The sequence below is a fragment of the Tetrao urogallus genome, assembly GCF_951394365.1.
Source record: "Tetrao urogallus genome assembly, chromosome: 3".
In the NCBI taxonomy this organism is placed as follows: Eukaryota; Metazoa; Chordata; class Aves; order Galliformes; family Phasianidae; genus Tetrao; species Tetrao urogallus.
In genome coordinates this window covers 21,995,084-22,021,720 of record NC_136815.1, presented here as the reverse complement: position 1 = coordinate 22,021,720, position 26,637 = coordinate 21,995,084, and the positions used below count along the sequence as shown (strand labels likewise).

The 26,637-nt window shown below is 51.4% G+C and overlaps 1 protein-coding gene across 1 annotated transcript; it reads right to left on the bottom strand.

Moving 5' to 3' along the window:
* Positions 1–6,519: 6,519 nt before the first annotated feature.
* On the bottom strand, positions 6,520–14,305 carry GDF6 (growth differentiation factor 6; the record flags this gene model as incomplete). The annotated part of the gene is made up of 2 exons (XM_079533966.1): positions 6,520–7,388; positions 13,978–14,305. 2 exons carry the CDS (start codon positions 14,303–14,305, stop codon positions 6,520–6,522), a joined length of 1,197 nt encoding a protein of 398 aa, XP_079390092.1.
* Positions 14,306–26,637: the final 12,332 nt, after the last annotated feature.

The following is a 26,637-nucleotide window of genomic DNA, read 5'->3' as shown; positions in this document are numbered from 1 at the left end:
TTACATCCCCTTCCTCCCACTTCAAGTTGCCTGTATTGTCCAGGGGAGTAAGTTGCTGATGAGTGCATAACTGAAGTTTTGGGAGTACCATGGCTTTCTTTCTCTTTGGTCTCAGCTAAAGATGAAGATACCTTAAAAACAATGACACTGAGTGCACTGAGCTCCCAGGGGCCGTGCTGCTTCTTCTCCTGATGTCCAGGGACCAAGCAGGGCCCATCCTGCGGGACCTTTCTGAGAATGAAGCTAAGGAACAGATGGTCCGTGGGCCAGGAGCTGCCTGCTCTCAGGTACTTGTCTGACATGCCCAGAAAGCATCACCAGGCCCTGATGTTCAGTACAAGGCCAGTAGACCATGGTCCAGAGGACACCAGAAAATGATCTGCAAGATCCCTAAAACTAAACACAGAACATTACCTGAGCCCTAATCAGGTCCAAAGCACTATTAAGTATTTCCCAAATGTATCACTTTAGTTATCCTGGAATATCCAGGTCAACAGGATCATTTATTATTCCATGTTCAGATCTCGTTCCACTAAAAAGCTCACACTCTTTCCTGCAGGATTGTTACCCAGCAGATTTTGCTTGAGATTATTTTGCACTTAAATCTACTACATTTCACTGTTCTTATGTCAAACCACAGCTTGAATGTAGCATGATCATTTGGAAATCCATTTTCTTAAATCCTTGAGTTTCATTTCATTCTTATCAGTGAAGAAAATTAGACTAGCTGGGTATGATTTGCTTTGGTTACATTCATGTCAGATGTTTCTATCACATTTTCATTCTGCAGTTACAAAGTACTTGATGTTTTTCACAGTATTTTTCAGGCATTTGAAAAAGCTGAGACAGGTTGGCTGCTCTGTAATCCTTAGTAGCTCATAACTCTTCTGTAATCCTAAATGTAACTCTTAGTATTACAAAAATAACTGTGGTTGGTTCTTTAATTATACCAGAGAAACTGTCATCAGGGCTTCCTGAATCATGTGCACTTTATTCAGATGTTCTTTCATGTTTGGTTTTTTTTTTCCCAAGGCCTGTGTTTGCATTCCCTTGCTAGCTCTAAGTGTGCTCAGCTTCTTGTATCAAGTAAGCTCTATTTGCAAAGGTGCTTCATACCTCAGCCTCCTCTGTCACCTGTCCTCTGCTCACCATTCCCATGAAGTGATCATCCTTTTCCTTCTTTTCATTTTACTTATTTTCTCTTTTACATTTCTTAAACTTAAGCCTTTCCCTTCTACTAATCTCAGAGCAGTGTTTTTTTTTTCCATTTTGGTCAAATAACCAAAGAAGTCCTGATGTGGGCCCTCTGGTTTCATCCAGTGCCACCCTTGCCAGCAGGACAGCTTGCTGCAGGGCCATCTGTATAAGGACTTTTTCCAAATGACTGTTCCCTGAAGCTGCTTTCCCCTTTCAGCTCCTCTGCGCAGGACCTTCCCTATCAGCCCCCTGAACGTGTGGAAATCTGACTTACAGGATCCATATGGTCTTGCTCTCCTCCTCTCAGTCCTCCACTGACGCTTGAGATCCGATTACCTCTGAGCAAGCTCCTCTTTATTACTTATATCTATCACAACCTCATTTGGCCCTGTCTCCTGCAGCTGTCTCTGCTCTTCGAAACAGAAACTTTGAGGAACGGTCTGTGCTCTACTGGGCTTTTTGGTCTATTTTCTTGCAGCAGGTATCTGCTTAGATAAAGTCCTCCATTGCTGCTATCTCATCTCCTTGATACAATCCCAGAAGCTGCTCAGAAGATTGACATCGACCTCCTCCTCCTCATTAAGTGATCATTAATAGAGTTCTACTGTTCCTCTCTATTTTATCTCCAACAGCTCTGTCCCTCCCTGCTTTCTCCACATGCATTCCTAACACACCAGATAATGCTCTTCCTTTTCCTCCTGCCTGTCCTTCCTACACAAGTTACACACTGCTAATATTAAAGTGCCACAATCAATTCCGCAGAGCCATTGTGATGCCAATTAAACTGCAGCCTTCGTTGCATCCCAAGACTTCTCGTTCTTCCTGTTTATTTTCCACACTCTTAGCATTAGTGTAAAGACATCTCAGATGTTTGGCAGCTTGCCCTCACGTTATCCTTTTCGTCTTTCTGTGGTCTCCTGCGATTTCCCACTTCCACTCCAGAAATGAATTGTTAACCAGACCTCTGACTTTTTTATTCACCTGAGGTCTTTCCTGCACACCTCGATGAAAGCCAATGTCCTTGGGTGCTTCCCACTTGTTCTTCCCTAGCAATAAATTTCGGACGTTCTGACAATAGTGATATTTTTATTAATTAAGCTCTGCAGCGTGGAAATTCTAAGTGTCTTCCTAAAGAATGGGGCAGAAAGTTGTTAGTGGAAAAGTGATCTTAGGAAATAAAAGTCTCCAGCCTGATTTCAGCCTTCTCAGCCCCAGAGAGGGCTGACAGTGAACATAATTAAAAGAAACACCATTTTTGGAGCAGACCACAGTGGCCAATATGTTTACCTTAGGGTCTTATATTAGGGTCCAGGCACAGTATCTGGATGAAAGCAACCCCAGTGGAAACCCTTGGAGAATCCTTCCCAATTCCCAGCTGTACAGTGCACTAAATCATAGTATATATTCATTGGGATTGGCACTTTTCAGGGCTGCAGCCACCAAGAAATAAGCGGTGATGAGCATAGAGGGAGTAAGATGCTGACTCCTATCCCTCACAATCACCAACAGCTGGGACATCCACAGTTTACAACCAGCCTGACACAGCAAAGCAACAAGAACAAATATTTGGAAATCTGATGGCTTAATATAGCTGGATGCAGACAGAACCTTACTGCAGAGGAGTTTGCTGCACGTGGCTGCTGTGCAAGAGAGCAAAGAGCACACCACTGCCGTCTGCCTCCCAGGGACTGGTAGGCACAAACCTTGGTCCTTCTCTGAGGCTTCAGGTGTGCTTCTGAAGCACTGTGAATGGAAGTTAAAGGAAGATGTTTCATCCAATGTCATCAGCTCTGTCTTTCTGCTAACATTTGGAAAACCAAATGATGCTAACGTTACGTATTTCAGCAAACAGACTGGGTTATCATCTGCATGGAAGTAGTAAAGAGGAAGCCAGACTTGCTGTTCATGGAAGATCCAGCATTTTTCCAAAAAAAACATTTGTAAACCTACAGCCCCACCCCCATAAATCAATGTAAGCTTGGAGTCTGAAAAGGAGAAGCAGACATAGAAAGGGCTGAAGCCCACAGCCCACTCTTTTTTCGTTCTAACATCCGTTATTTAACAGTTTGATGCATATCTGTATCTCAGAGAAGTATTGGTCATTCACATGTGTCAGAGCAGTGCAGGCAGAGGTGGATGGGCTGCCCAATGCCTGCTCATGTCTGGTCCCATCACCCAGCAGACCCTGCTCCCTCTTCTGGACAGCGATGTAATGAAAGGAATAATTTCCCCTCCACATGCGTGATTTTGAGCACAGGGAATTGAGAAATGGAAATGGGAATTCATATTGCTTTGGCAGGACACTGAGATCTGAGCTACACATCCACTGAATTGCCATATTTGGAGTTCTCTGTAACAAAAGACTTCGGTATTTGTGGTCAAAGCTGAAAAAATAGTGAGTGGTTTTATTTTGTTCAGCTCTTGGGGGAGGGCGGGAGAGGGGCAGAGAGAAACAATCCCCCTTCAGCCTTGCTGTATCCTTTTGCTGCTTAGTTTTGTACAAAAGAATATTGCAGAAGTGAAAAAGGACATGGAAAGAGATCCCATCCATAGCAAGAGCTCAAATGGGCTCGGATAGCATTATATTGGTTACAGCATCCAAAAGACATGCCCAGCAAGGCCAGCGTCTCCTCTCCTTCTCTAAGTTCAAATGGTTTTGCTCCAAAGGAGATGTTGTGACTCTTTGGTGATTTTTGGGTGTTCTCCTGAAGGTTAGCAAGCACAGGGATTTGGGAAAAGGGCTTCCCCACCATTTCTGGCCATGAAAGGTGTCGCCTAAAAAAAAAAAAAAGCAATTAATGATGTTGGAGAAAGGTACAAAGTACTCTACAGTGCACATCCAGCACAGCAAAATCCTCACTGCTGCTTCCTAAGGGCTTCCTTATCCTGTTGGTCCTTGGTCAACTCACCAGGGCCACATCTGGGGCTGAGCAGGGAGCAGAGCCTGGTGACAGCACAGCCTGCCACGTGTGGGCTACAATAGCAGCAGTATCAGGGAAAGGAAAGGAAATTGCATTCAAAGCCACAGGGTATTGTTGTAGCCAAAGGATCCGATCGGTGAAATGAAGGGATCCTCCGTTCATCCCCCACACGCTGCTATGAGAGTTCTGTACAATCTCCAAGTTTTACATTGCATCCCTTTCCAGAGAGCACATTGAAGCCTGTCTCGTTGTGGATCTTCTGGGTCATTTTTCATTGCTTTCCTCTGCAATGAGAGCAGGAACGTGGCACATCACAATGGCTGCTCAAGAGTGCAGCAGGTAGAACTTGGAACCTGGCTTCAACGCTGCAGCGCTTCTTACAGCCGCTCCTTCCAAATCTACTATCAGTCGTAAACTTGAAACACCAACACACGCCAAACAGAAACACTCCTCTGGAAGTTGTAAAACAACCAGGAACGGGGCTGGGCTCTTCTGCAGGACTCTGAGCTGCTGCAATGCAATCAGCATAACCCAGTTCCGCAGCCTTTGTTCAACACCCGTCCGGGTGGGAGCACTTTGCCAAGGGTGTGAGAGCAGATTGCGACCTGGTAACAATCCCACGTCAGATGAACCATTTCCTGGCACTTGAGATGAGGTTTTTCTGTGTGTTTGCTGTACCTTTTATGGAGTTTCTTTTTGCAATGGAGACTCAGCCCTGAGGCTGCCTGCACCCTTCCTCTGCCCAACGTGACGGGGGGGCTCCCTTCCCGAAACCACCTCCCAGAGAACAGCTCCTCATTAGCTGAGACACAACCAGGAAAGGTTTAATAAATACATTACCCATCGCAACAAAAATAAATATCATTTATAAAACATCCGTTATCTTTCGCTCATCAGCATAATACAGTGCATGTACACGTGCCCGGTACAGATGAGATTTACAAACGGCCGCCCGCATCGCCCCACCCCACGCATTCCCCCAGTGACAGCACCACGAATCACCACGTTCAATGGAATCAAAGCGCGGCTCCTTTGCGTTTCTCAGCCATTTGCCACACAGCAAAGGTGAAAGCGAGAGTACAAAAAGTCCTCGCATCGGGAGAACGGCTTCAGGGCTCCGGGGCGGGGGGGGGAGGGGGGAAGGTCGGTCTGACAGCGGCACTTCAGCTCAGCTCTGCAGCATTCAGCCCACGTTGGGAGCTTAGAGCTGCTGAACCGAAGAATGGAACATATAAAAGCAAGCTGATTTTTTGCCACAAAAAAAAAGTTTAATAATACAGTAATAGTTGGAGTACCGTCCGGTAAAGGTGTATGGTAAAAAAAAAATAAAAGTTCTGAGTATGAATTCACCTCGGGTAATTTGAGCGTCGTAAATACTTGCATTATAGTGAGGTAGACAGTAAAAAAATTCCTTTCTCCGTTATTAGCACAGAATTTAAATTTTGCAATAATATTTTAAGGAGGCGATAATGTTAGGTAAGGAGGAAATATCTGATTAATGCTTAATTCTGTACAACTCAAATATAAACTTTTCCAAATATTAGACATTATAACATTTCGAGTGCATATAATGTTTTGTACAATAACAACAAGAAATGCACGCTGTTCATCTCTGCTTTGCACTTTCCAGTCCGATTAAATAAACAAATATTTACAACTTTTATATGAACAACGGTGCATCCCGAGCAAAATGTGCATTTTAAATTATTGCTCCCGGTCGAGTCTTTTTAAGTTGCATTTTTATCACTTTATATTATTATTCTCTTCTCTCTTTTTTTGTTAGTTTTTTTTGTTTGATTGATTCCCCTTCCTTCCACCCCCCTTCCCCCCATCCCGGTTCGCAGCTCTGCGGCCCCACAGCCGCCCACAGCGATGCCCGAAGGCACCGAGCCCGTGGTGGCAGCGCAGGGATCGGCGCGTTCCTTTGCCGGAGCCGCCACATCCGACGGCGTTTCGTCTCCTTCCCCGCTCACCCCGTCGCGTTGTCCGTCACGCCTCGTTCTCATCACAGCTTTTCGTCGCTGCCTTAAAATGTCACCTATCCGGTAATCACAATCTCGGGCAGTTCTTTCTTTTTTTTTTTTCTTTTTTTTTCTTTTTCCTTTTTATGGAGTGGGCGGGCTGTTCCAGGCCCGTCACCCCGCAGGAATGCGAAAGAGAGCGGGCAGGCACGGAGCAGCCCTTCGCTCTGCCCCTCTCCCTCCCCGCCCGTTTCTGGCCGTATCTCCCCCCGTCGGAAGGGCGGCCGGAACGCTGAGAGCCCCAGGGCGGGGTTGCGGCTCGACGGACGCCCGCCGGCCCTTCCCCGTCCGCCGCTCTCCGCCCCGGGACGCTCCCGGTCTCCCTCCGCCGCCGGAGCGGCTCCGCCAACGCGTAGCCCTCGCCGAGGGGCGGCCGCCCGCTACCTGCAGCCGCACGACTCCACCACCATATCCTCGTACTGCTTATACACCACGTTGTTGCCCGCGTCGATGTAGAGGATGCTGATGGGGGTCAGCTTTGTGGGCACGCAGCAGCTGGGCGGCGTGGAGCCGGGGTCCATGGAGTTCATAAGGGTCTGGATGATGGCGTGGTTGGTGGGCTCCAGGTGGGAGCGCAGCGGGAAGTCGCACACGCCCTCGCAGTGGTAGGCCTCGTACTCCAGCGGGGCGATGATCCAGTCGTCCCAGCCCAGCTCCTTGAAGTTGACGTGCAGAGGCTTCCTGCTGCAGCGCAGCCGCGCCTTCTTGCCGTGCCTCTTGCCGTGCCGGCTGGCGAAGGCGGTGCGGCGCTGGCGCCGGGCGGGCGGGCGGCGGGCGGCGGGCGGGGGCGCGCCCAGCTCGGCCCGCAGCTCCCCGAGCAGGCTGCGCCGCCGCGCCCGCGTGAACACCACCAGCAGCGCCCGCTCCTGCGGGGCCCGCGGCCGCCGCCCGAAGCCCAGGCCCCGCAGGTCCAGCCAGCGGCGGGGCGGCGGCCCGCGGGCGGCCGAGGCGCGCAGCTCCAGGCACAGCCGCTTCCAAGGCCGGCCCGCCCGCAGGCCCTGCCGCACGTCGAACACCTCCCAGCCCGCCGCCGCCGCCGCCCGTGGGTCCATGCTGCGAGAGTGTAGCGGGCGCGGGGAGAGGCACGGGAAGAGCTGCAGCAGAGGGGCGGCGGCGGCGGGCGGCGGGCGGCCGGCGGGGGGGCGGCGGAAGAGCCGCAGCTCGGCCCCCACCAGCTCCTCCTTGTCCGAGAGCGTGGAGACGTCAAAGAAGTACTTCTGCCGCCTGAGTGGAGCGGGAGAGAGATCGTCTGCGGGAGAGAGGAGAGGAGACGTCAGCTCTGTGGGAAGGGAAGAGCAAAGAGGGAAGAGGGAAAAGAAAGGAGAGGAGAGGAGAGGAGAGGAGAGGAGAGGAGAGGAGAGGAGAGGAGAGGAGAGGAGAGGAGAGGAGAGGAGAGGAGAGGAGAGGAGAGGAGAGGAGAGGAGAGGAGAGGAGAGGAGAGGAGAGGAGAGGAGAGGAGAGGAGAGGAGAGGAGAGGAGAGGAGAGGAGAGGAGAGGAGAGGAGAGGAGAGGAGAGGAGAGGAGAGGAGAGGAGAGGAGAGGAGAGGAGAGGAGAGGAGAGGAGAGGAGAGGAGAGGAGAGGAGAGGAGAGGAGAGGAGAGGAGAGGAGAGGAGAGGAGAGGAGAGGAGAGGAGTAACTGAAGGATCCACATCATACAAGATGCTCCACACCAGAGGAACGACGTGGCAACCCAGCTCCATGCACTTCCTTGGCCCCCCAGCACTGCAGTCAAAGCAATGCCTTTGTGTTTGTATGCATACACAAATACACATATATATACACATATATGTACATGTACACATTTATGTTCAGCTCCAAGAGAATGACCTAGACTTCTTTTTTGACACATGGGTGTACAAAACACAGCTCACAAAGCCAACCACATTCTCCCGAGTTGCTTTCCAATAAAATGTTTACAGCCCAGCAAACACAGAAATTCCCCAAGCCCTCGCTCTCCCCAGAGGCCAGTAAAGCCCGTGTATATTTCAACAGTAAAAGTGTCACTGTAGCCTCTGTTGGGCCGCCCCTCTCCGATTGTCCGTGCTCGGTCTGCTCCTGAGACAGAGGGAGACCGAAGAAATACACAGCCCACGGTATTTATTGACAGCAGAGGTCAGCGCTCCTCCTCATCAGCGTATTTCACAGCCTCAGCTCCACCTGACAGCTCCGGGGGAGCCTCCTGGGGGGGGAAGGTGGGAGGAACAGCGGCACGACTGATGCACACCGAGACCTTCAGGCATGACACGGCGCTGTAGAACCTTACGCGGCGCAGAGCGCAGTGACTCAGCGCGGATTAACGCTGCGCGTTCCCGCAGCCCCCTGCGGGGACACGGGGCGGGCGGGGCAAAGAGAGTTGCTGGGGCAGAAACCCGCCTGCCTCGAGGGAACCACATTAGCCCCTAATGTGGGCACAGCCCCATTCCTGCCGGGGATGGCTCCAAAGGGCGATGCTCGCCCCGCTCGGTACAGCCGAGGGGATGGGGTGGAGGCGGGGACTGCTCGCCGCCCTGTGTCCCACGTTGCAAAGGCTCAGCCTCAGTGTGCCGTGTCGAGGCGGGGACACGGCGATAGGAAAGGTGCAGAACTCGCCCCGATCCATCAGTTCCCGACTTCTTTCTCAGGAAGGGGCAGCGATCGCGGCAGTATCAAAGCGGCAGCCTCGAATCCCATCAGATAAACACGATTTATTCCCTCTCGTAAGCGAATAATTCCAGATGAATACATAATCCTGCCCCTCTCCTGGCCCGCTCCCAGCGGGGCCAAGAGGGTGGGAAAAGAGCGGAGGGAGGGGACACAGCGGCATCACCGCCGCCCTCGATGGGGGGAGCGGGGGGAGGGCGGCCCCGGGGGGCGGTGAGCTGCTTTCCCACCGCACGGAGCGGTGCGGAAACCCCGCGGCCGCCTCTCCGCCTTTGTGCGAACACCGCGCGCTGCTCGGGACCTCTCCTCCGCGCTCCCTTCGGACCCAGGGGGCTGAGAGACGCGATTTGAAAAGAGTCGCCCGCCTAGGGCTGCCCGACCCCCGCACGGCGTTGCGATGCCGGCAGCTTTCTTTCCTTTTTGTCGTTACTCCGAGCCGAGCGGCTCCCGGTATCCCCCAGCCCGGAGCACCCCCGGCCACGCAGCCCCTCCCCGCAGGCACCGCGGCTCCGAGGCGCGCCGGGGGTTAACGAGGGCTACGCGGAGTTTCCCTTTTCATGGCAGATCAGGTACCGGGCTCGCGGCCAACCCATCGGGGCTGCGATCTTAACTTTACATCACTGCAAATTATACCCAAACCGCATTCGAGAAGAATTTTCCCATTCCTAATTCTCTTTAAAGCCGTATTTAAACTCGCAAACCAAAAACACGTTGGCAGTTTAAGGACCCTTCGCAGACGATAAGGTGAAAACGGGCGCATCCGTCCCGTTGGGGCCGCGGGCATTCCTCGGGCGCTGCCGATGTGCTCCCCAGGAGGGACTTTCCCGGCTCTCAGCTTCCCCCTCCGAACGGGCGGCATCGCCGCCGCTTTCTCTTACGGCGCCCGACAAGATTTCAATATTTCGTTCCCTTCGCTACCGAGTAACCGGGAGAGACCGCATCTTCCTCGGACTAACGCTGCCAAAGCCCCGAGAAACGAACGGAAGGCTGCTTCCATTCTCCCTCCGCCAGCAACGTACCTCCGTCACCCAGCTTTCCCGGCACCTCTCCGGAACGGCCGCCTCCGTTGTGCCGCGGCCCGCCGGCCCCGCTGCCCTCCCGCCGGGCTCCGGGGATGCGCCGAGGCGGAGAGCGGCTGCACGGGGGCTGCTGAATGCCGCGGGGGGCCGTGAGAGCTTTGCCCTTCCCGTCCGCTGTTTTGCTATGAGAAATCGACGAGAAATCATTGTGCTCCCCCCTCTCTCAAATAATAATAATAATAATAACCAAGCGTATAGATATAGATATATAGATATTCGAAATTCGGAATCCCTGTGCTCAGAGCTAAGAGAAGGAGCAAGGGGACGATTTGAAGGAGTTTTTTGAGCGGAGTACGGGAAAGTTCCTGGAAAACAAAACACACAGAGCTGCCCTCAACCAACGAGGGCTGGGACGGCCCTTTCGCCCAGAAGCACGCAGGGGCTCCCGGCTTCACTTGCAGCGCTGGGATCGCAGGGAAACGAGCACTTCGCCGTCAACGGCTCCTTGTTTTTTGTTGTTGTTGGTGGTTTTTAAATTTCTTTTCTTTTTCTTTTTTTTTTTTCCAGTAGGCTAAAGAGGGAGGAGGCAAATGAGAGCAGCGAGGCGCTCCGTGCCCGAGCCCGCAGCCGGGTTTGGGCTCCTCGGGCTCCGTGCAGCCGGTGGAACTGAGCAGTCCTGGAGCGGAAAGCTCTCTTTTCTCTCTCTAAAGAAAAAACATTAACTAAAACTAAAAATAAACCCAAAGCCTCCTATCAGCCTCACCGGGGGAAATCCTGGATTTAAAATAATAATGATTTTTAAAAATTAAAAAAGGAGAGAGAAATTAAGAACCGAGCAAACGATCGGTCGTAGGCACGGATCGAAAGGGACCACTGGCGGCTTTGCCCCAACTCCCCTCCTTCCCAGTCCCTTCGGGGCGAGGATCCCCGCGGAGGATTCGCAGAGGGGAACAAACGGAGGGGAAAAAAAGAGGGGGGGGGGGGGGGGGGAGGGGAGGAGGAGGAGGGGGGGGAGGGAAAAAATGAGAAAGAAACCTCTCCCGAAATCAGTGTTTTTCACAAAGTTTGCTATCGCAGCGGCTTTGGAGACAGTCTGCCGCCTCCCCAGCCCCGAACAGTCCTTGCTCTCTTTGCTCCGATTCGGCAGAGCGGTAGCAACACAGTCGAGCCGGACCGGGCCGAGCCGAGCCCAGCCAAGCCGAGCCGAGCCGAGCCGAGCCGAGCCGTTCTCTCCTTCCCCGGGCGCTCGGCTCTGTTTGGAAGCGCTGCCGCAGCGCTCTCCGGCCGTCTGGTCTGCATTAGTGTTTTTATAAGGGGCTCAAACAAATCGAATACAAGGTCACCAAATAATTAACAGTTGTGAATTCCCTCCTTCCCCATTAAAATGCTTCCCCGCTTATATTTCATTTTCCTCTTGCCAACGACAACACCGCCTGGGCAAAGGCGCTGCGCAGATTGCGGTGCGCTGCAGCTCTCGGTCCACCCAGAAAGCCGCTGTTTTGCATAAACGCTCGGCACGGGGAACTGCGAGCGGGATTTGCTCTCTCCTTTCTGCGCGCGATCGCAGCTCCTGCGCGGGGCTCTCCGCTTTCTCCCGCCCCCCGACAACAGCGGTAAAACACCGCGTATCGGACCACCCCCTCCTCCCTCCCGTCCCCATCGGCTGCACACGAAAGCGTACAAAGGAACTGGGAGAACGAGACGATTTCGACCTATTCCCGTTTTCCTTTTTCCCGGCTGCGGGAGCCTTTAGGACGCAGAAGGGCACGAAGGCACGAAGCCCCGCAGCCCGCCCTATGGCACCCGCTCCCCTCGGGGCACTCCCAGAACTGCGCTCCTTCGCCCCGCGTTCTGTTCTCGGTTCGCCCCGCGTCTTACGGGGTTCACTGTTCGTAGCCGCCGCTTCCCTTTATTTCTGTCCTGCCCGGTGCAGCCCCGCAGCCCCTAATTGTAGAGCGGAGTGGCAGTGCTGGGGGTCCCGGGGCCAGCGAGAGCACCATCTGCGTTTTAATGAGTTACTTCATGTGCCAACAGCAATTTTCCTACATTCAGAGAGGTTCTGTCTGATCTTGCGACCGTAACAAAAGGGGGTTGGAGGGGTGGGGGGGTGCGAGAGGGAACTGGAAGGGGGGGAATCGCAGAGATTTCCCCCTCTTTCTGTGCTCTTTACGCTGAAAATCTACATATAGATATGCATATGCAATGCAGCGGCACGGCTTTCCTCCCTCCCGATGCAGCCTGAAGGCGATCCTGTGAGCTTCGAGAGGAAGGAAAGAAAGAAAAGGTGCGGAGGTCTCCCTCGGTGCCCCCCAGCAGCAGGACCGACGCTGCGGTGTCCCGCGGTGCCCCACTCCCGTGCAGCCCCAGCGGCTCCGTCCCAGCGCAGCGCTGCGCGGCCGCTCCGTCGGTGAAGCGCAGCCCGTCCGACTAATTGGGTCAATTTGGGCGGCTCTGCCGTCTGCAAATGAATGGAGAGAACCTTCCCCCCGCTTCCCCCGAGCAAAGGCCGTTCATCATCAGCAGCGCTCCAATTAAGCGGGCTGGGAGCACACGGGGAGGTGGGCAGGAACGCGGCTCCCACTTCAGAGGAACGGAAGCTCTCTTGAAGTTTTTGGTGATGTGCCATTGGCTGGTCCGCTTCATTATGGGAGACCAGACAATATTCGCTATGTTATGACATGAACACTCAATTAGATCACTGAGTTGAAATACTCCAATCAGTGGCTTGATGCTAAGCAACCCTCGGAAGGTCCAGCAGAAGGTCACAGCCCGTGACACATCAAATCAAAATCAATGGGAAAAGTGAGGCTTTTCCTTCATCAGAGCAGGACTTCTGGTAGCGAATCGCCTCTACCGGAGCAGATTCTCCCATGCAGCGCAACGAGCTGCAGTTGTTACACTGTCTTTCTTCTGGCGAGGACGATCCCGAGCGTGGCTCCATCCCCACCAGCCCCCCGATTTATTTCGGGGAAAGCGGCTGAGGTCGTTTTTAGGGCTGAACTTCGAGAACCTCACGCCTGGAGAGCCTCCCCCCGCACGCACCTTTCCCACAACGACGCAAAAAAACGCCCCCGTCGGGGGAAGACGGAAAGCAAAAACCTCTCGTCTCCCTCCGTCCATCGGAAGCACCGCGGCACTGCAGCCCCCGACGGCGCCCGAGCACTGGGTGTGACGGTGGGACGGGGGGAGGAGGAGAGAATGCGTGACCTTCCTTAGGAGCCACCGAGTTAGTTCGTCATCAACCAGGATAATGTAATAATAATAATTATAAAACCTTAATAAATAAGGAGAGGCATTTTGAGGGAAGATCCGCACGCCATCTCCACCCTCGAGCTATAAAGTAACGAGAGAAAAGTGAAGCGGGGAACACGGGGTAGTAGAGAGGTCCCGGGAATCCCCGCAGCAACACTGCTGCCTGCGGGAAGCGAGGATACCGGCCCGGCCCAGCCGCCCACCCCGTCCTACCTGCGTCCCTCCTGGCCCCGGAATGGATGGACGCGGCCCCCGCATCCGGGAGGTGCAAAGGGTGCGGGTGCGGCCCGAGCCACTCTCTGCCGGGGCACGTCGGGGCGCGGCGGTACCGAGGCCCGGGGCTCTGGAGCGGCTGTGTGCCTGCCCCCTGTACCCGTCGGGCCGGACCTTTCCAGGTGACCCCGACGGCGCAGCCCCACGCGCAGCGAGTGCGAGCTTTCTATTTGCCTTCCAGCCGAAGCGATAAGAGAGATCCTTTCTCTCAGGCGGAAATAAAGCAGAAGAGCGATGTTTCCGAGGCTGCATTTCCACCCGAGCTGCTCCCGCAGAGCGGGGGTTGCATTTCCCCTCCCGGTGAGGGCTCGGGACGGCCACGCGTGGTTCCCGAACCACCACCTACGGCCGCCGCAGAGCGGCTTTGCTATGAAACAACACAACGCGATGCGCCGTTTACCGACAGATCCGCCTTTCTGCGCCCCGAAGGGAGATAAGAAAGAAAGAGAATTGGAAAAAAAAAAAAAAAGAAAAGAAAAAAAAAGAAAAAAAAAAAGAAAAGAAAAGAAAAAAAAGAAAAGAAAAGAAAGAAAGAAAGAAAAGAAAAACGGAAACGTTGTGAGCAGAGCGGCGCCGGCTCCACGGATCGGCAGCGCTGCGGACGGGGCTCCAGCCCCGGGGTGCGACGGGGCGGGCGGGGGCACAGCACCTACCTTGTCCCCTGTCTACGAAACTCGTGATGGTGTTGGCCGACTTGGAGGAGTGGAAGAAGCTGGCGTTGATGCCCAGTTTCTCGGCGACGGAGTAGGTCCTGAAGAGGGACAGCATGTACTCATGGGGCTCCGCCCGCGGGGGCGTCCGGCCCCCGGGCTGTGCCCCCTGCCGCGGCCGGCTCTCCCGGGGGTATCGCGGAGCCCTGCGGCCCCGCCCGCCCTTGGCCAGCTCTGCGGCGGCGGGGAGGGAGGCCGGGCGGCAGCAAGGTAAATCCCAGAGGAGGCCGGCGAGCAAGGCGGCGGAGAGCAGGGCCCGGCGCGCATTCATAGCGATCGCGGCGGGGCAGCGGCGGCCCGACGTGAGGCTCCGGCGGCGGCCCGACGTGCGGCGGGGACTGCGCGGCGGAGCGGCGCGGAACGGGGACTGCACCCGGGCGGGCCCGGCCCGGAGCAGCCCGCCCCGCCCCGCCGCCGCCCGGACCGCCCCGCCGCGGACCGCCCCGCGGGGCGGGCTGGGTGCCCGAGACGGCCGGGGGCGGCGGGGGCTCGGCAGGGCCGAGGAGCGCGGTTGTGCCCTTCGCTCCGCATGGATGGGAGCAGCGAGTCGGGGGCTGGGGTTCCGGGTGTGGGTGTGCTCAGACAGCGGTCGTGGGCTTGGTCCTGTTGCCGTGGCTATGTTCTTAGAAGCAGAACTTGTCAGAAGTGGGGGTCTCTATAGGAGATGTGCCCTGCGAGTAGGCAGCTCCAAGGCAGGGCCTGAGCTCTGGGAGGAAAGGGAAAGTGCATGAGTGAAGAGCTGCAGGCTGGTGTCTTTGCCTTAGAATTGCCCCAAAGGGAACCTCCCGAGAAGAGCACAGTGCTGGCCTATGGTCTGGGAAAAGCACTGACAGATTGGCGGCACCTGGGGAGATCAACAGAGCAAGCAGGATCCTGTGCCATCAGGACTCACCCATCCCATTGCATTGAGCTTTTCAGAGAGATGCATCCTGCAGAGAAAGACTTAACTTCCAAATGGTTGCATCCAGCTGCAGAGCTCACAGCTATAGACGAAGTGGACAAATTGGCATTATTCCACCCTCCAGCTCACTCCTTACTGCTTCTCAACCTTCTTCTCGTCATCCTCTCCAAACCACTGCACTCTTGCTCCTGCAGTCCTGTCCCTCCTCTGCTCCGTTGTTGCCCTCTGTTCCACACTGACCTTTCTGCTCTCCCCAATTTCTTCTGCTGTTTTCCATTCCTCACTTCTTCCCACCTCTGCTATCTGTCCCAGTTCTGTCAATGGTGGATTTTCCTCTCCTTTCAGTGGGAGATGCTGCAGCTCCAGGGACACATGCAGGGACATGCAGCAAATGCTCTGTCTATAGCAAATAAAGGGAATATGTCATTAAAATAAAAGAAACTTGACATCCCTGGCAATGCTCCTTCATCAGCAGTAGTTCTTCATGGGCCATGCCATCATACCTCAGACTTTCTTTTTCTCGCTGCTTCTCATGTTCCACTTAGGGAGAGCAGCCCGTGCCTTGACTCTGGCACTGCTCCCAGAGCAGGATGTGCACACAGGGTGAGGTGAGGCACAGGGGGCAGGCACCTGTCCTTTTAGATCCTGGTTTGCCATGGGGCCACCAATGGACAGATCCTGGGAAGGGTGCCAATGGAGATGGGGACAGCAAGGGGACCTCCAAAGCCAATGAGAGGCTCAGTTTTCAAGTTCTTGAGGCAGCTCCAACAAGGATCAAACTGATGCCAGGGCCAGGGGCTCACCTGGGCTCGAGAGGGCCAGTCCTTGGCTTGGCTGCCTTATGGTAGGATAGAAGTACTGAGAGATGCTGGGAGATGAATTATGAAGAAATTGGGCTACAAAAGAGTATCAGTGACAGTGCACAAATGAGGCAACGTTTCTGTAGAATCAATTCCTTCACTGCTTCATCCTGGCTTTTTACCCCATTTTATTTATTGTGCTTTTGCTCCTTGTGCCTTTTCCTTGTCTCCCCATCCTCTCTCTGACCATTCCCCTTCTTTTCATCTGCGGTTCCTTGCTCTGGGACCCCCACACCTCCCCTCCCATCAGCTCCACTTCTCTGCTGCCTCACTTTTGTTTCCTCTGCTCCTCTCTGCCGTTCCCATCCTTTCCGCCCCTCACTTTGCATTTTGGCTGTTTTTTCTGGCTGTGACCCAGTTCCTTCCGGAGCCTTATCACTCCTCTTTTTGTTTCCTTCTGCCCCCTTGGTGCCCTCTCCGCTCTTTCCACGCTCCTGGCTGCTATCTCCCATCAGCTGCCCAGCTCCAGTTTCTTCTCTGCCAACCAACTTCTGCCCAACCCGAGCCCCCCAGGCTCTTTCTTTTCTATGACGCTGCATTTCATTGTCCTATTTTCCCTTTTCTGATATTGTTCCATTCCCACATCCCCTCCTTGTGGTCCCCTTGTGCCGCACGGCTCCCGCCCCGCTGCATCACAGGATCCTCTACAGCTCCCCGGGTGCCCAGCCCTTCCTCCCTTTGTCTCTCGGTCTGTCTCTCCATTCTCCCTTTGTTCTCTGCATTTTCCCCTACCGGCCTCCTCTCCTCCCAGGGGAAGGTGGTTTCATACTAACGCAAAGCTGCAAGGGTCGAGTGGTCCTGAGAGCCGCCTCCATCGCTCTGACTTCAATCCTACCTGCGCTACAACCGCCCATGCTGCTCTTTGGTTTATGGCAGTGTCAGGCCCCGCTGCTCAGGGTGTCCTATTGACATCACAGAAGACAATGCCATTGTTCAGGAGCATGCAGTTAATTGTCCTGACAGTGAGCTAAGTGCAGTGGCGGACTGAGAGCACGCAGTGGGAGCGGGGCTTTCGGCATTGCTGGGGGTTGGCGATGTGGCCAGTGTCCGACGTCTGGATGTGGGATGGTATGGGGCAGATGGGGGCACGAGGTCTGGGAAGCAGTGCCAGTGGCATGCAGTGGCCCCAGGGCTCAGTGCACGGCACAGTGGCGGCAGCGGCACAATGAGAGTGGTGGAGTAACAGCAGCAGCCGGAGAAGAATAATGGCATTTTTTAAACTGATTTCCTTTCCGGTTTTCTCAACAATAAAAGTTGGCCACTTTTCAGTTTATAATTGCATTATAGATATTGTGTAACAATTCTCTGTTCGATATACTTTTAAACAGAAGCGATCGGGCGAAGCCCTCTGAGCCGTAGTTTTATGAAGAGCTTCCCCAATTCCTTTGCACCAGAACACATCACTTTCACACATTCCAAGTTTTTTGCTTTCTGTCAGTTTGCTCATCTTGGAAAAAAACAAAAACAAAAAAAAAAAAAACAACAAAATACCAGAAGCAACACTTGAAAACTAGGAGATGGTTGCAAGCAAAGGTAAATTTCTTTTGCCCTTGGAAAGTCAGTGGAGATTTCTCTTGTTATAGTCATGAAGTGAGCAACAATACTCAGCCAGTGCTAGAGGCTGAAATCCATCCCTGCACATGTGATGCCCCAAGCAGCAATCATTGCATCTCTGCTTTGTGGGCTTTTATGAGATTTGCTGAGATGTGCGAGTGGCATTTGCATAGAGATGTGTGAATGGCATTTGGGTAGAGCCGATCTGTTTGGATCCAGCCTTCCCCCCTCTGAATCCTTTTTTTAAAATTATTTTTTGACTGAGAGGCTGTGGTTTATTTTAACATGAACAATCCATGAATGGTCCACCACTTATTTTTATTTCTGTGCAGTAAAATCCTCTTCTACCAGGATGACCAGTGAATCTACCCAGGCAAAGTATGTGCATCCTCCACATAGTGAGGATGCAGGGATTACTATGGGCGCAACAGATTGGGCACAACATTTCCATGTGGTTCCCATGTGCTACCTTCTAGTGATGCATTGGTCCCAGCCAGCCCCAACGTGCAAATGGAACTCCTCTTCCAGAGACCCAGAGCTGAAGAATTGGACCCCTGTTGCTTTCAGCTAAAACATACCGAATATCTCTGCTTCCTCGTGGCAGTGCTGCTGCACAATGCCTTGCTCTGGCAGGGATATTTGCACTGCACGGGGTCACGGTGTGGTGGGAGCTTGCTGGGGACCTCATGGTGCAGGACTGCCATAGGGCTGCTCCTTTCACTTCTGCCTCTGAGTTGGTATTTCACAAGAAAAGCTGAGGAAGGAACAGGGTAACCCATGTAACCCATTGTGATGCTGCTGCTTTTTACGGCTCTTTATTTTGCCACGAAGCAGTGGCAGCGGCGCTTCTCTGCAAACTCTGCGTTTCTATACTAGATTGGAACCACATTGTCTCTCGCTTCCAATGAACGGTGTAATATATGGACATGAGGAGGGGAGCAGCTCCTGCCTTCCTGGAGCATCCAAACAGATCCCGGAGTCGGGAACCAAACTGCGGCATGAGAAAGTGAGGGTGTTTGTAGCGTCAGAGCGGTCCTCACTGTGCTCGATCTGGGGCAGAAAATGAAAATTCTGTAGGAAATTGTCTTTCCTGTTTAGGATCAGATTTGTTTTTGAGAAATTACGGCTAACTTTGTAAACATTAAAATAGAAGCAATAAGGATGTGAAATTTCACACAGGGGATCTACAATGTTTGTATAATTATAAGCATATGGTTCCTTTACATGAGGTCTCTGTTAGACTTTTATTTACTGCTGCTTTGGGAAAACAGAGGTTCTCGAATTCACTGTTTATTTACATGTATAGGGAATGTCACAATCCCCATTAACCTGTCATAATCCGTAGTTCTGTTTCGGAGCTCCAGCTCTATAAACTCAACCACCGCTTTTATGATGGTTTCTGATTTCTCAGAAATCAGAATAATGGTAATCTAATGGCTGTGCCATTAGCTCAGAGCATCCCCCGTTCCATTCCTTGTGCCACCGCTGCGGGATGTGGCTGATGCCATTGTGGTGCCCAGGCAGAACCAGCTGCCACTGCCAGGGGCGTAAAGGAAAAGCTTTGCTGCAGCTCTGTCTCGCCGAGGAGCTCGGTGGCACTCGCAGTCATTGTTTGCTTTCAGTCTGACTTTCTGCTAAGCCACCAACACAGCCCGGAGGAGATCGGCGCTTCTACTTCGGTGCTGGGTGCCCACAGCTCCGGATTCTGCGGGACACAAAAGGAGCTCAGCCTCCATTTGTGGGCTGAGTTATGCTATTTGTTGGCTTTAATGCTCAGTGGCCATATGTCCAGGACTGCTCTTTGTCTCAGTGCAATGTGTGCAGTAACATACAAGCAGCAGCTTCTGATTTTAGAAAAAAGAGGAGAATAGTTGACAGAGATGTACTGTACTTTTTCATTCTACACTACGACATTTACAGATTTGTTAAATTGGGTTTAACTCTGCATGTGTGTGTTCTTTATTTCATTATTTTTTGTTGGTGAACACCCAGCTGAGGCTTCCAGCATTGGCTGCAGAGCAATGCTCGCTACCATGCACGATCTCATCCACAATTCTGCCTGCAGATTAATGTGGACATACAGAAAAGTCCTGTAGAAAGGTCCTGTTTTAAAAACAGAGGAGGGACTCTTTGCAAAGAAATGCACCACTGCAGTTTAACTGGACAACACAAAGGGGTTTCTTTGCATCCTTTTATTTTACAATCCCTTCTCCACTCCTCTGATTTCCCCTGCTCCACTTTCATCACTTCACCCATGTGCAGACACACTGAGGAGTGCGGCAGCTGGGTTCTCTCTCAGACCGTACCCATAGTTGGGACCTAGAACTGCACAGTTACCACAGTTACCAGGACAGGTTCCTTTGCCCTGTGGATGTTGGGATGCAAGTGAGTACCTGAAGATGGGAAGATGGGTACCAACTGCATCCATGATCACACAACAACCACAATTTCCCTGCGTCTCTCCTTGTTGCTGTTTCTACCCTATCACTTGTTGAAAATGAACAGCCCCATCCAGGGTATGGGAGGGAGCCCTTGGGGAGCATGTCCTTGCAAAGCATTCCCTTCCCTTCCCTTCCCTTCCCTTCCCTTCCCTTCCCTTCCCTTCCCTTCCCTTCCCTTCCCTTCCCTTCCCTTCCCTTCCCTTCCCTTCCCTTCCCTTCCCTTCCCTTCCCTTCCCTTCCCTTCCCTTCCCTTCCCTTCCCTTCCCTTCCCTTCCCTTCCCTTCCCTTCCCTTCCCTTCCCTTCCCTTCCCTTCCCTTCCCTTCCCTTCCCTTCCCTTCCCTTCCCTTCCCTTCCCTTCCCTTCCCTTCCCTTCCTTTCTCTCCCTTGGATCCATTCTGCCCATTGAGGCTGTCCCATCCCAAGTCAGCCCTGGCATCCTTGTTCCTCCTCCTTCCCAAATTAACTCTGTTATTTTGCAGAGTAAAAGAGGATTAAACAAGTAGTAAGATGTTATCATTAGAAGCTTCCTATTAAACTATTCCTATAAATACTGGCACAGGGAGGACACAGCTTCCTCAAGCTCCGCACATTAACAGCTGATGTTTCCTTAAACACTGTCCGCAAAGCATGTTGGCTGACCCCAATGTTTATCGGTGCTCCCTCACAAATCCAGACCCGTTTATTTTAAGTTACTCCCATATTTAGTGCAGTAGTGCATTACCTTCTACATAAAACTGCCCCATTAATTGAGTTCCCAAAATGATTTTCAACCCCACAAAGGCAAAAGGATGAAACCAAAGACTGCTGAGGCTCAGTAGGAAGCTCTCACACAGCAGCACTCAGCAAGCCCCTCTGTCCCATCGTGTGTCCTGGTGCCTTTATCATTTTGAAATGCAGAGCTGCTCCGCTCCTTTGTGTCTCCTTTGCATGGAGATGACACAAACATGGGAATCCCATCCGCAGGAGCTCCCTGTGTGCCGTGCAGCCCACAGTTAGTGACCACGTGTGTGCCTGGGGATCAGCTCCAGGCTCAACGTTGCAGAGAAGGATCAGGCACGCTGTGACTGCTAAGAACAGGCTGTCCAAAAGGTGTTTTATTAACTGAAGCTGGGGGAGAAAATGAAACTGAAAAGAATACGACCGCATATTAAACTACACAAAGTGGTCGTGACAACTGGGGATCTCTGTATCGTAAAACTTTAACAGCTGGATGCAATCAATGGGGATTTTCCTTTTTTTTTCTTCTCTTTTCTTCCTTTCTTTTTGGTTAAGCTTAAGAAAGAAAAAGGGAAAACAAGAAAGCAAAGCTTTGTCGTAGCCGAGCAAGCTGGTGGTGCAACTCAGCATTCTGTGCTCACCAGCAGCAGCTGTCATTGCTGCCCTGCAAACCCCATCCCTCCCACACCCGCCCCACACCGTCCCATCCTGGGGCAGCAATCTCACAGCAGGAGGTGTACGATATCCAGTGAGCAGCGCTGTGAGAGATGGAAACCAGAGGGACGTGTGATACAACTAATATTCTCCAGTGGGAACACCATTTTCAGATCACACCGAGTAATTAATTAACATCATATACATATTTTGTTTTGCCTCGGAGTTCACTGAATAGAATTTGATCCTGAACTCCTATTGTAAATCTCATAGCATTTCTTCAGCAACGGGTCTTGGCTCGGAGGCAATGGAAACACATGGCTGCTTGGCTGGGCATCTTCTGCTTTGTCACCTGTAACCACAGCACAGACCCAATTGCACCTCTTTTGCTCCAGCACCACTTTCCTTGTGTGGATGTCAACACTTTCTTTCAGGTAACTTACGAAATATCACAGAATCACAGAATCATAGGGGTTGGAAGGGACCTCCAGAGATCATCGAGTCCAACCCCCCTGCCAAAGAAGGTTCCCTACACCAAGTTGCACAAGTAGGTGTCCAGGTGTTTGCAGTCTGAGATTTATCAGACTATAGAAAAGAAGTAATGGGATTTTGACCAAAATAATAATAATAATAATAATAATAATAATAATAATAATAATAATAATAATAATGCATATGTTTAGAAAACAAGGCCAGGATTGTGTATAGCTTACTGGAATCGTATCCCTTGATAGCTCTATTGAGGTCTCCCTTATTCATTCAGGGAGTAATGGGATATTATTCAGCACAAGGAAGTTTGATGGCTCTCAGTCTGACTCGTACAGAGCTGCTTGGGCAGCTTTAAAAGCCTCTGCTTCCTCTGTTTGTCATTATTTCTGTGTCTGTTACAATGCAAACCAAACTGGGGCTTCTGACTCGACACTCTGAAGGCTGCATTTCAGTGTTTATCAAAATAACTTCACTTCTCATTTACTGATTCCTTGTGAAACCTACAACAGCATGAATACATCAGAGGAAAATCTGCTGCTCGCTCTGTCTTCTGCCCATCCAAATCCAACTTGTTGCTGAAGGCAGATTCCAGAACAGAGCTTTGCTTCTGGGTAGACTCCAAAAACCCACTCAGGAGGAGCATGGAGATCTGTGATCCTGTATTGGGGTTGGGATGATGCTGGAGGGAGCACCAGATGTTGGCTTAGCAAGAGGAGATAAGAATCCTGGAAGCTTTCCCATTCAGCTTCTCTATTCCTTTCTGAAGTTATCCCCAATTTTGTGTTCCATATTTCTCCCCAAAAATCATTTGGAAATGCCTGTGGAAAGACCAGAACTGGCAGCTGGAGGTCGGGAAGGGTCACAGACTGCCCTTCACTCATGTACCTGGGGAGAGAGAAGGCAGCTCTGTAGAAGTGCTCTGGAGAATTGTTCTTCTTTAGTGAAGCATTAGAACAGGATGCCCAGAGAGGTGATGGATGTCCTATCTTTGGGGACACCCAAGGTCAGACTGCATGGGGCTCTGAGCAACCTGCTCTAGCTGTAGGTGTCCTTGCTCCCTGCAGGGGAGTTGAACCAGACGGTCTTTAAGGGTCCTTTCCAACTCAGATGATTCTCTGATGATTGTATGAAAATGCCTGGCAGGAGGAGAAGTGCTGGGATGGAGATCTGCTCTTTGTATCTGGGAAAATGTCTGAACAGAGATGGACTTTTGGGTTGGGCACTTGTTTCAGTGTCAAATCAGTATCAAAGCTAGAAGGGAGTTGCTGCTGCATGGCACAGTGACAGTGCTGCTGAGTGGCACGGTGACAATGCTGCAGGCAATGTCATGGGCAGAGTGAAGAACTGTGAGCCTCCAGCACAACAGGGGTTATGGAGGGGAGAGCCCAGTGACGTGCGCAGCCTAAGCGGCCAGCACAAAGCCCTAGGCAGCGAGGAGGCTTTTCCTTCCACTCCGGGACAAATCACAGCCCTCGAGGCTCCCGGTGAAAATCACTGCGCACGAACTGGATGTGACTAACGGACCCCAAGGGGATGGGTTCCCACAAGGGAATGCCTTCGGCTGCAAACAAGAATGATGTTTCCACGTGGTGCAAATGCCGGGAGCCCCACGGTCACTGGCTGGGATGCGGGCGGGCGCAGTGCAGGAGATCACGGCGAAATCACGCCCGGAGGCCGCGCCCGGCCCTCGCCACGGCTGTATCCGGGCCGGCAGCGACACCTCGCGGCCACGCCTTTTTATTTTCATTTATTTTCATTTACTTTCACTTGTATCTATTTAATTTTAAAGCTTACTTTTGTTTATTTGCGTTTTTGCTTTTACTGTTTATTTTCTAAAATTTATTTTTTACTTTTTTTTTTTTTAATATATGTTTCTAGTAATGGAGACGTATGGGCAAATTACTGACGTGTGTGGAGTTGACAAAAATGTCTGACCTGACCCTGCTCATTTCTGTGCTCAGAGCAGCACACTCAGCTTTTGCACTGCAAGAATAAAGCAGCAACAACACTAGGGATGTGAAGCAGCTACAAAGCACACCAGGGGTGAAGAAACATGAAGGCAATTGGAGAAACGGTGGCCTGGAAATCCCAAAAGCCACCTCATGGCATGGGGAATGATGAAATAAAGACTTTTCCCAAATAGTGGAGAGGGGAAAAAAATGGGCTTTGTAAAATTGAGATATTTTTGTATGCTTAGCATGAGACATAGATTCAGGAAGAGTTTCGTTACAAGCAGCTCAGAATTAAGCAGCCTTATGAGGAATGGTGAAGGGAATAGGAGTCTGGAGAAGACGAGCCAAGGGAGACCTTATCACTGTCTACAATTGCTTGAAAGGAGGCTGTAATGACGTGGGGGTTGGCCTCTTCTCCTAGGTTAAAGCAATAGGATGAGGGAGAATAATTTTAAGTTACACCAGGGGAGTTTCATGTTGAATATTAGAAAAATCCCTTCTCAAAGATAGTGATGGGACATTGCAATAGGCTGTCCAGGGAGGTGGTGGTGTCACCACCCCTAAGGGTGTTTAAGAAAGGTGTGGATGTGGCCCTGAAGGATGTGGTTATTGGGCATGGTGGGTGGGGATGGGTCAGTGGTTGGACTAGATGATCTCAGAGGACATTTCCAACCTTAACAATTCTCTGATTCTATGAATGCAGCAGTCCATGGGTACAGTCACCCTGCTCAAGGCTGCTGACCCCAAATGCATCTGTAACACACTCAGAGCTGGCACCCATGCCCACACTGTTGCAGCTCTATGGGCACAGGATCCCATTGGCCAGGAGGTAGCACAGATTGTATTGTGCCTCTGCCTGCCCAACAGTAACATGGGCACTGGAGGGATATGTCACCAAGGCCCACGGTTCTGTGCTTTCTGCTCTTTGGAAGGATTTCTTCTCGATGCAGAAGGGCCTTTCCATTATTTTCCTTCTCTAGCATTCACATTCATTTTGTCCTTTCAACTTGCTGATAAATGCAGCAGTCTGCTTTCCATTTTCACAGTGTGTTTTGCCCACAAACTTAATCTTCTCGTCAGATGTTGAGAGCTGCAGACGCACTTGGAGAGCTCTCAGCCCACATGCGCTGCCCCAGACCACACCTTTTCCTTGAGGAATTCCCAGGCTTTCAACTCGAGACTGTGATCTCGGTAAGCCCTTGTCTGTGTTATCTGAATATTTGCAATGCTTCTCATTGCTCAGGCTTTAGCGACGGCCAAGTGCACGGGGCAACTTGCCATTCTCCAGCAGAACAGCTCCAGGACCCCTCCAGGAGTCCTCGCTGCCCCCCCTATCCCATGACCCACGACCCCAGGAGGATATTGATGGTGGGCATCCCCATGAGCCCCAGGGAGCCGTGCTGCTGTCCCCTCTGGAGCAATCTGCAGGAAGGTGTTTGCCTTCAACACGCTCACTCTGCACTTGAGACAGTCCTGAAATGGTGCCTGGAGCCCTCAGTGCTTCCTCAGCTTTGGTGAGAGGCAAGGCAGGGCCTGGGAGTTCCAATCAAGGAAAAAAGCCCACAGTACATAAATAAGATTTAAGACTAATGGAGCTGTAAGAACAATAATTGCAGAGCTACATGCTGGTAAATTTTTATCGCACAATAATACATATGGCACCAGCAAAGAGAGTCTCTGATTTCTTTGCTTAAGCATATAAAGTACCACACATTTATAAAAGCACCATTCCTATTCTGTTATGCTGTTCGGAATGTGTTTGAAAAGCACATTAAAGTGTGGGGAAGTGTCCAAAAAAGTTGGATTGGTCTGTTTTATGACTGACAGGAAAGGCCAAGCAATTATCTGAACTCCTGATGGGACAATTTTGTTCAGATGTAGTTTGGGGTCAGGAGGCAAGGATTTCATCAGAGAGAGTTCTCCAGATTATGAAACGTACAATGTGTCCAAAACAAGGTCTGAAGTTGATTAGACCTAAGTATTCAAAAGGAAATGATTTACATGACAGCACCAAATGTATTGTCCGCTCCATGAGATCCGACCCAGCAGAGCTGAGATAACTCATTTGTGAAACAGGACTTGTGGAACAAGCAAGGAGACTCTTTTCAGTTTATTTCTCCATGGTAGTGCTTTGCATGGAATTAGTGTATGAATCTTCATCATGGAGCAGGTGAAAATATGGCTGAATAAGGTGAAAACTCAGCAGGGTCCCACCAACCAGACTGGTGTGCATTAGCAGAGAAGTGGGGACATGGTTTCTATAAGAGGTGGAATTCCTGTGCTATTTGTTTCCCGGTGCTCGGAATGAGGCATTTTTAGACAATTTTGTCCCATTTTGAAGTAACTTCCATGGACAAATAATGGGCTCATGGATTTCCTTTCTCTCTAAGATGGCAAAACAAGTGTGACTGTGGTTGGCACATGCTGCCTGCCGTGGCCACGAGAGGCACGTTGGGATCACCCACACTTTGCTCCAGTGACCAGCCAGAGGATGGAGTGTGATCTCTCTGCTCCTCTAGGCTGCCTCTTCTTCATCACCTGGAGTGTGAAGTCTGTCTTCTTAGGGAAAGATTGCATCAAACCCAGGGAGTTACCCCCAGGGAGATGTTTGAGTCACCATCCCTGGATGTGTTTAAAAACCATTTGGATGTGGTGCTCAGGGACATGATTTAGTGGAGGGTTGTTAGAGGTAGGGTAGTATGGTCAGATTGTGGGTGGACTTGACGATCTTTAAGGTCTTTTCCAACCTGAATGATTCCATGATTCCATGTTTCTATGAAACATATTAATACATACGTGTACATATAATATATGTGTGTATATATGCAGCTTTCCAGTATTTTTTCCTCTTCCTTCATTTTCCTATAACTTTATTTAGCATTCTTGTGACCAAAGCGCTCTATTTGTGTTTTATCCTCAGCATGGTGGAATGCTATTGTTTATTTCGATGGCTTTCTCATTTTTCATTTCACCTTCTGGTATGCGTGGTATATTTATCTGTGAAATACCAAGAATGGATATTTTATAATTGAAA